Genomic DNA, 9,933 nt, shown 5'->3' with positions numbered 1-9,933 from the left:
GTCCTTGACCTGTCTATGTCCGTGACGCTCATTCTCACCATTGGACTATTTGACACATGTGCTTCAGACGCAATCACGCAGGGGCGTTCCCAAAGCGTCATTTTGCAGTTGACGGTACAACCACAACCAGTGTGTGGTCGTTACAGGTGTGGGAACTGTTTATTTTTCGAGGATGAATTGTGTCGAAGCGCTTTTGTTTTGAGACGAAATACTGCGAGCTGCCATGCTGCGATAGCACACACACTGGAGGTGGGAGGCTACCGTCTTTAAAAATACATTGAAATATGCAAAAAGTGACAGTTTGTGTTATTTCATTCCTATCAGGTAACTTTAAAGCAGGATTGAATTACATAATGTATTAAGAAGTTTTGCTAGATTGTGTTCTGGCTGCTAGGCTTGTCTCCAGCTGTTCTAGATGGTCTCCCTACTTGACTATAGCTGTAATTAAAGTTCTCAATACACATTTAAACCCGTCCGAGTAAGTTAGGCCGGGAGAGCAGCTAAGACTGCTTTAAGATGTGTTCGTAGCAGCATTTAGCATGAAGTCTTTTTGCTGAAAGTCAGAAAATAACCCGGAAGGATTGTGTCTTGCGAGCAATCAAAGACGCATTTTGATATCTTGAAAAACAGGGATATGTCATTGTTTCTCTTCCCACAGTTTTCACATTGGATCTACTGATTAACCAGTAACCACACACTGAGAAATGACTTTAACCTTTTCAAGAGTTCCGCCAAACCGGAGCAGAATGCAAGATCTGGATCTTCTGATGTCATAATGTGACAGTCTTCCTACATGGTGCAGGTGGTGATTTTGTCAGTGTTAAGATGCCACGACTTGAAGAGGTAGCTAATGTTGTCCTCAGGGTGCCCAGTATCTTGGTGTTGGACATGCTGTATAAATGTGACATTGACAGCTTCACGGATCATCTCAAAGCGAGGACTGAAGACATGCTCTTCAAGTACAAATATGTAATTTGGAACATATATTACTTGGGTAAATATTATGTGATCATTATGAGTCAACATTATTTTGCAGTATTAGCTCAATTAGCAATGTATTACATTATTGTTGGGTTTGTCCTGCAGGTCACATAGTAAGTGCTGTGGTGCTGCTGTTGCCACTTGGACATATTATCCAGCTCTATCTGCATGTTCTCTGTGGCCTGCTACTTTACATGGGTCATCAGATTGTCAGGTAAAAATATGAACGTGATTTTGGTCATTGCACATTTTTGAAGGGTGTAAATAAATATGGTAGAGTTATTTGTTTGACGATTTTCAAAGGGTTTTATTTTGTTGACAGAGATTATGTTAGAGGTGAAGCTCAGTATGGGTATGATGGGGCAATCTTTTTGGACTCTCCAGCATTGAACCGTTTCGTGACTGCACTCACCAGTAAGTTATGAGTATCACAACCCTTACGGTGATGCCTTAAAGCACATGGACCTTTAAAATACTCTTAAATATGTATTAGTTCAATTGTTTTAGATTACACAATATGATACAGTGGGTCTCAATAAAGTTTGGACACTTAAGTTACACTTAAAAATGTCAGAATTTAATTGCATTAAATACAAAATATCAGACCAAGTAGCATTAGAAACAAATTATGCTATATCCCTTCTCAAAACAATTTTTTCTTGGCTGTGTAAAGTCAGTGAATAAGCTTATTTATATTTAAACATATACGTTTAACAACCAGAAAGACTTTGTGTTTTTGTCTTCATTTTGAACACTTTCTCTATTGCTTATATTGGAACCTTGAAAAATTACAAACTGTATTTTGTGAAATATTTATTAAAAAGTGTGTTTGTGCTATATGTAATATGTAATAAATGCCCCTGATTTCTAACATTCTTAAATGTGGCTTAAGTGTCCAAATACTATTTTGTTTATAGCCACTGCATATAACCATTTTTTAAATTACTTGCTGTAATAAATTAAATTACTTGCTCGCGATTAATCACATCTAACATAAAAGTTTGTGTGTATATATATATATTTACAAACATTTTTGTTAGATGCGATTAATTGTGATTAATCAATTTTACAGCACTAATATATATATATATATATATATTATTTTTGTATGGTTTGTGCAATGGCCCAGTTATCTTTGAAATATTTGTGGATATCAGTATTTATTATTTGTCTAATATTATCAGTGTCTTTTACTGTATCTATCTGTGTGTGTCTGTGTGATCACCTGCAGGTCAGATAATTATCAGTACGCTGTGCGCGTTCCTTATGCGGACTCAACGTGTGTGGCTGTTCTCAGCACACTTGCTCCCTCTTCTGGCACGTGTGGTTTCCCTCCCTCTGGACTGGCTCCTCACGCTCTCCTCTGTGTCCATGATGGTCACAGGGGCCGAGGTTGCCGTCTTTCTCCTCGCCAACCTCTTTGTGCCATACAGACTGGCCAGAGCCACTTACAGAGAAATAATGGATATAGAGGTAAAACACTAAGACACCTGCATATCTGCACATACATCATCTCGGCTCTTCTTTTCTCAAACTCCGTTGTTTCTGTAGGTGACTGAGTTATACAGACTGATGGCAGTCGGGGTGTCTCTCTGGCATGGCTTTGCTGTGCCTGTATTGTTTAGTGTCTTTTGGTTTGTGCTGTTCGGAGTGCAACTTATCACCAATTTTGGCACTATCGCTACTGTCCAACAGGGGCCACTCCTCTACCTCCTGACCAGGTAAACTGCAGGGTGCTCAGTCTGCAATATGAAATGTGAATTGAATCTGACGTGTGTGTTTTACAGTGTATCTGAATGCTGTGCTAGCCCATACTCCCTGCTTGGCCTAACATTTGTGGTGTCTTATACGGCTCTGGGACTCCTGAGTCTCTGTAAGTTCTACCTCGAAGGATTCAACGCTCTCCAGAACCATAATGTCATGCACAGGTAAGAGAAGATGGTGTACATTTATTGTGTGCATGTGTTTGCTCAGTTCAAATGTTTATGTTTCTATATGTTGTAGGGGTGTGACAGAGGGGGTGACTCTGCTGCTGCTGGCCCTGCAGACTGGGTTGTTGGACATGGCAGCTCTACAGCGCTGCTTTCTGCTCTTCATCATTCTCTTCATCGTTCTCACATCTACTCTACAAAGCATGAGTGAGATCACAGAGCCAGTTGTGTTGGGGCTTGGAGCCAGTAGAAACAGGTATGTAATTAGGGCCCAAAACCTAAGGGGCGGTAAAAAAAAAAATCTACCTTTTTGGGCCCTTAACATGCTCATAAAACTTTTGAAACTTTGCACACTCGTTGGAATCGTCCATTTAATTAATGTATTTAATTCACTGGAGTATCAAAATACGTAGCTATAACTTTGTTATACATTGTGATTTGTGAAATATTACTTCAATGAATTTTTCAGCAGCCATCACTCCAGTCTTTAATGTCACATGATCTTTAGAAATTATTGTAATATGCTGAATTGATACTCAAGAAACACTATATGTTATATCAATATTGAGTGATTTTGCTGTCTAATATTTTTGTAGAAACAGTGATAAATTTGATGAATGGAAAGTACAGCATTTATTTTAAATATAAATATTTTGCAACCTTATAAATATCAGTCACTTTACATTCCCTTTTAATCAATTTAATCCATCTTTTCTTATAATCAAAACACTTTGGGGATTGAATTTCCGGAAAAAATATACATTTTTACTGTGATTTTAACATTTCTTGTCCAGCATTATACTGTATATTATTTATTGATTGATTAATTTAGTTATTTTAGTACTGTTCTGTGTTTACTTTGAGTGTCTGTTAAATTTGAGAATTTAACATAATTTTTTTTGTGATTTCAGGTTTTTCAATGCTTGATCAAATCTAAATCAATATGGTCTTTCTCTCTCCACAGGAGTGTGTGGAAGCATTTGCGTGGTTTATCTATGTGTGGGTTTCTGCTGCTGTTTCCAGGATTCATGGCCTATAAGATCTCCCAGTTTTTCAACATGGATTTCTGGCTGCTGATTTTGGTCTCTAGCTGTATGCTTACATCACTGCAGGTATGCTCTGTTTGAATTTGAAACATTTATTTAATTTTCAATTGATTTTATTTTAGTGAGATCCCAGCAGCTGTGCTGGATAGTGATCTTTTAATTGTCTCTTAGGTGACAGGCACTCTGCTGATCTACAGCCTGTTCATGGTGGAAGTGTGGCGCGGTTCAGCCCTGCCCGGTTTGGATGAGATTGTTTATTACGTGAATGGAGTGTGCCGAGTGTTGGAGTTTGTGGTGGCTGTGTGTGTGGTGGCTTATGGGGCGTGGGAGTCACTGTGGGGAGAATGGAGCTGGATGGGAGCGTCGGTCATTATCATCCACTCCTACTGCAATGTGTGGCTACGTGCCCAGGCTGGCTGGAAAAGCTTCTTGCTTAGACAGGAAGCTGCTCGCAAAATCAATGTATTGCCAAGGGCCAGCGCAGAGCAGCTACGAGATCACAATGATGTCTGTGCCATCTGCTTCCAGGTCAGAGCAAGCATAAGTCAGGCTTTCAGCATGCATCAAGTTTTGTCCTCATGGTTGACTTGCAACATATTCAAATGTGCTAGTAGAAGTTGTGAGAATGTTTTTGTTAGGGGTGTAACAATATATCGTGAAACAAAAATCCAACATTATGTATTGTGGATAGCGACAATATGCATCATGTATCGTTTAGACATTATATTTAGCATCAGATGCAATACAATGCAAGCACGTTTAACTTGATTCTGCAGAATCATGAATATTCTGGTGTCACCATTGCCCTGTGCTTGGTGTTGAAGGACCAAATCTAAGCTTATTCAAGTCCATTTCTGATGTTATGCCTTCCTGATGTAATACCAAATTTAGCATTTTAATAAACAGTACTTTTTTAAATACCCCTATTATTCTATTTTAAAGTTCCTTATTTTGTTTTGTAGGTCACCTATAATAGTTTTACATGCATCCAAGGTCAAGAAACACTTTAATTTTCTCATAATATACATGGCATCACCTCATTTCTCACAGTGTCTGAAACAAATCGATCAAGTATTCGGTCTCTCTAAATCCCTCCTTTCAAAGGTTCTGTTAACACCTGGTATTAAGATGCATCTTAGTCGATCGGATCACAAGTGGACGACGCTTACAGAGATAGTCGAAAACGAAATGCATTTGAACAATCACAAAAGATGCCTACTCTCCACCTACTGACGTAGGGCATAAACATTATGGGAAGCGTGGTAGCCAGGCGGGATTTAACCTTCATCGGCTGTAGACCGTAGTTTGAAAATTAAGTGAGCTTTTTTCGTCCATTAGATCGAAAGATCTAAAAAAGCACGTACATTTTCCCGCCCATAGATCCTCCCCTTGAAGAAATCAGGACAGAAGTGGTTGAAAGTGGACAAAATAGACAGATTAAAACACCAGGTGTAATCGGGAATGCATCTCCCTCGTCTACTTGTGATCCGATTGACCAAAACTCATTTTAATACCAGGTTTAAACAGCCTAAGAGCCTGCTTTGCTCTGATTGGTCAGATGGCCCAGTCTGTTGTGATTGGTCTACCACTTACAGCGCATGTCTGAAACGAAACACCCATTTACCATATGTAAATTTCAGCTCCGGAGGCTTCCTCCACGCTTGTAAACAGTGATACGAACAGTTAACATGGCATCGTTATCTGCAGCGACCAATGAAGACCATAGGCTGGCATTATGCAAATTTGTTACAAACTTAAATAGGTTGGAGCAGGAAGTAAGACTGGAATTACTGACAACTCGTTTCAGGCAGTTTAGAATCGCTTCTTTCTTTTAGGAGATAATAACTCCATTTTTCGCGCACTTTGATATTTAAAACTATCAGAACTTTTACACTCACAAACAGCCAAAAAACACACTACATGAAAGTAAATTTCCGAAAAAGCATACTAGGGGCTCTTTAATGGCTTCCATATGTGTTAGAAGTAATCATTTTAAAAACTAACCATTTTAACTTTATTTTGGCTCTGTTCAAAGTATTGTTAAGAGTGTTGGACCGTGAGATCTGTAGCGTGTATGAAACTGAATCGTGACATGAGTGTATTGTTGCATACCTAGTTTTATTAAAGGTAGCATAACATAAATGATAACAGAATAGGATCCTAGGGAAGATCTTCAAAGTAATCGACTTAAACTTTGCATCATGATGATAAGATCCATTTTAACCTTTTTTTTCCCTAACCTGCAGGATATGACATCAGCAGTGATAACATACTGTGGTCATTTCTTCCATGGCAACTGTTTGAGAAAGTGGCTTTATGTGCAAGAGACATGCCCCATGTGCCATGCCTCCATCAAACCCTCCTCGGCCAAACCAACGGCTACGGCAGGTGAAGCTCAGCCGACACACCAAAACCCACCTCCATCAGAACAACACCCTCATCCTGAGTCCCATGAGGAGGAGGAGCGGGGTTCACAGGGAGATGATGTGTGCTCTCCAGAGAGGAACTGTGACAAGTCTGCCAGGAAATACCCTAACTCTGAGAGGAATTGTAGCACAGAGAGTCTCCAACACTTGCACTGTGGTGCTAATGGTGATTCCCAAAGCGTGGCAAATCCTGTACCAGGCTGCTCATCAGATGGGGATCCGAAAGTGGTTTCGCAGGAGCTTAGGGAAGCGGACTGAAAGATAAGCTCAGCCGGAGAAGCATAACACAGAGAAACTGCCATTGGAACAAGACAGACTGACAGTGGCAGAAAACATCTTCGGATGGAAAGCTCAAAGAAAGTGGGACATATCAAAGGAAGCCACAACAGCAGAGGGTTACAAATATCTGACAGAAATGCAGGAAAAAACTGCAAGACGTCCTGCTGATTGTGTGCGTGGACTAATTCTATCACAGCACCTCAGCAGTGTTAGTTTAATAGATACCAAATGATATTCATTTTGAAAAATCTTTTCTTGACATTTGTTAAGATGTGTAATGTTGGATTATTCAATGATGATTGTCCAATCAGGGGAAGACATGAAAGATACACACACAAACAAATTCATGTTGGCAGTTAACTAAGTCTATGGTTTGTATGTGTTGTTTGGGCATCTAAAGGACTTTTCTGTATGAGTTCTTTCAGATACAGATTATGGTACGTGAGTGAATAGCATTCTAAGTGATGCAGAACTGTTAATATCTCTGCCTCTGACTTTTCTGATTCACTCTATTGTGTACTTTTATTTGAACTGAAATTATGTGGTTGTGATGAAGGTGTCCAAGTCATGGTGACTATTCTCTTAATTACAATATGATTTGTGGATGAGTTCTGCCAGAATGAAGGGAGACAATAGTAGACAGAAAATAATAGACTGTTAATAAAGTTGTGTTCAGTGCACAAAGCGAAGGTCATTGTTAATGGGGAGATTCCAGTTGAGTCTACGTTTCACAGAGCAGAGAATAAAGATGAAACGCTTATACAATCACACTCATTAAAAAATTGTTCTTGTTTAAAACCAGTATCAGTGGGATTTGGAGACTGTTCTATGTCCAGTTTAGTGTTTCTTCAATTGCCTTAATGGTTATGATGATTAAACAACTGAAGTTATTGCTAGATGTTTTCTTTGTGGATTTTTTAAAGAACTCAGTCACTTGCAGACTCCTGAAAGTTCATATCATATTGCATTACCTTCTTTTATCGAAGCTCGTTTCTGCTACAGAATAATAAAAAAATCCTCACAATTCAAGCTTTCAAACACAATTGCGAGTTTATATCTCACATTTTTGAGAAGAAATGTCAGAATTGCGAGTTATGAGAACTAAAGTCAGAAGTGTGAGATAAAAAGTCACAATTACCTTTTTTATTTTTAATTCTGTGGCATAAACAAGCATCAATATTCTTTACACTTTACAATATTGGGAATAATTTATCAATCTGGCAAACATGGTGTTTGATATCTGGTATATGTTATTTTCTGTGTGTAAATGTATCATGGTAATACTATACTTTTTTGTACCTTGAGGTAGCAAGTGATTACTATGAATATGGTGTTCGTTGAATACCAGTACATCAACAACAACAAAAAATCCCATAGAACAGTGGTTCTCAACCAAAGGGCCCCAAGATTATTTAAAACCAGCACTAAAAAGCCAAAACAACTAAAAATGAAGACTTCTTATTGTAATTTTATATTTCTTAATATAAATTATTTTAATTCACCCCTCAAAACCTGGATGAATAAGGCTGAGCCTAATTCAAGTAAATTAATCATAAAATCGTAAACTACATGGATTTTTTTTAATGAATACACATTTTTGTAGTTATGCCTAAGCTAGCTAAAATATTTTATTAAAAAATAATTTAAATTTAAAAAAATAATTTGTAATTTAAAAAAAATCCTCTGTGATGATCATTTGTGTGTGTAACCCTGAGTTAATAATAAAGAATAATAAATATAAAGAAGCCTTAAACTCCAACAATCTTTTGGAAATGGGGTGTTTCAACCACACAAACAGCTAATTTGATGAAGCTCCCATTACAGATGCTTTCAGGCCAGGGGTGTCAATATCTGCAAAATTAATCAGATCCAGTTCTCGCCCCGTCTGGCCCCGAGTATAAAGCCTAACATGATTGGTTGTAGCGAGAACGTGCTACGATTGGTCAGCTCAATGTGGCCGTTATCTGATTGGCTTAGGTAAAGGGTGGGTGGAGTACACTTATTCGTGGATTTGTCTGCACGTCGACGCTAGAAGTGTTTCAAAATCCACAAATGCGTGAGGGGATCTACAAATGCACATGAACCGATTCACAAATGCACAAAAAACGGTTCAAAAATAAATGCCAGGCAGAGTTGTGTTTGTGGTATGAACAAAATTTGTAAATATATTTTTTATTTGCAAATATCATTCTATTTATTTGTAAGTTTTATAATTCTTTGTGAAACTCTTTACATGTATTTGTGGATCTTAATCTATTTATTTGTGATTTGTATATCTTTTTTGTGAATCTCTTTACATTTATTTGTGGATCATAATCTATTTATTTGGAATAATGCAAAATTCTACCCCCATAAAGCACCTCTTCAGCTGACTGCACCCATTAGTCTTTCAGAAATTCTTGATTCTATAAATAATTTAAAAAGTAATAAATCCCCAGGTACTGATGGACTATCTGCAGAGCTTTATAAAGCATTTAGTCAAAAATTAGCACCTTTTTTACATAAAATGTTTTTAGAGAGTATTGTGAAAACCAAGCTTCCTCCCTCTTTATGTCAAGGGCTAATAACTTTGATTCCTAAGCCCAATAGAGATCCCCTTCTATTAGAAAATTGGCGCCCGATTTCTTTATTGAATACCGATTATAAAATTATTGCCTTAGTTTTAGCTAAGAGGCTAAAACTTATTCTTAATAATATAATAGATGAGTGCCAATCAGGTTTTATGCATCAAAGACATATTTCTAATAATATACGCTTGATTTTTGACTTGTTGGATTATTCAGACCTTATCTCTACTGATAGTTTTATCCTCTTTCTTGACTATTATAAAGCATTTGATTGCTTAGAACACGAATTTATGTTACAAGCCCTGCACAGATTGGGTTTCGGTAATTTTTTTTGCAAATGTATTAAAATGCTTTACTGTAATGGTAATAGCTCTATACGACTCAATAATGGCACCTCTCCTAGGTTTTTTTTAAAGCGTGGTGTAAGACAAGGTTGCCCTATTTCCCCATATCTTTTTCTAATAGCTACACAATTTTTAAATTTACATATTAAATAGAGCCCTGTGAAGGGGATTTCTATTGCTGGTACGGAATTGTTTATTAGCCAACTGGCAGATGATACAGCATTGTTTCTAAGAGATGTCTCTCAGATCCCAATTGCTTTAACCTTTCTTCAGTCTTTCTCTAATGCATCTGGCCCTTTGCTTAATGTTAATAAATGCGAATTACTCCCCATTAAAAAATGTGCTGCAACCTCTATCTC

At 37.6% G+C, this 9,933-nt stretch overlaps 1 protein-coding gene across 3 annotated transcripts; it reads left to right on the top strand.

Annotated features, from left to right (window-relative positions):
- LOC143745299 (RING finger protein 145) lies at positions 1 to 7,559 on the top strand. 3 transcript variants are annotated; one of them, XM_077237341.1, is made up of 11 exons: positions 1 to 249; positions 659 to 994; positions 1,087 to 1,195; positions 1,304 to 1,395; positions 2,213 to 2,454; positions 2,533 to 2,702; positions 2,769 to 2,909; positions 2,986 to 3,168; positions 3,877 to 4,024; positions 4,130 to 4,486; positions 6,205 to 7,559. In XM_077237341.1, exons 2-11 carry the CDS (start codon positions 826 to 828, stop codon positions 6,640 to 6,642), a joined length of 2,049 nt encoding a protein of 682 aa, XP_077093456.1. In that variant the 5' UTR covers positions 1 to 249; positions 659 to 825; the 3' UTR covers positions 6,643 to 7,559. The 3 variants fall into 3 exon arrangements, with proteins under 3 accessions (XP_077093456.1, XP_077093457.1, XP_077093458.1); XM_077237342.1 differs by having other exon boundaries at positions 97 to 324; XM_077237343.1 differs by having other exon boundaries at positions 116 to 249; positions 803 to 994.
- Positions 7,560 to 9,933: the final 2,374 nt, after the last annotated feature.

Source organism: Siphateles boraxobius, unplaced genomic scaffold (genome assembly GCF_051911475.1).
Source record: "Siphateles boraxobius isolate OS27281-9 unplaced genomic scaffold, OSU_SipBor_1 20, whole genome shotgun sequence".
Lineage (NCBI taxonomy): Eukaryota > Metazoa > Chordata > Actinopteri > Cypriniformes > Leuciscidae > Siphateles > Siphateles boraxobius.
The sequence above is the reverse complement of the archived record's forward strand: the minus strand, read 5'-3'. Positions and strand labels throughout refer to the sequence as shown.

Coding starts and splice junctions, on each gene's coding strand:
- LOC143745299 (XM_077237341.1), top strand. CDS start 826: ATGCCACGACTTGAAGAGGTAGCTAATGTTGTCCTCAGGGTGCCCAGT. Junction 2,703..2,768: donor CTCCTCTACCTCCTGACCAG/GTAAACTGCAGG, acceptor TGTGTTTTACAG/TGTATCTGAATGCTGTGCTA. Junction 4,025..4,129: donor GTATGCTTACATCACTGCAG/GTATGCTCTGTT, acceptor ATTGTCTCTTAG/GTGACAGGCACTCTGCTGAT.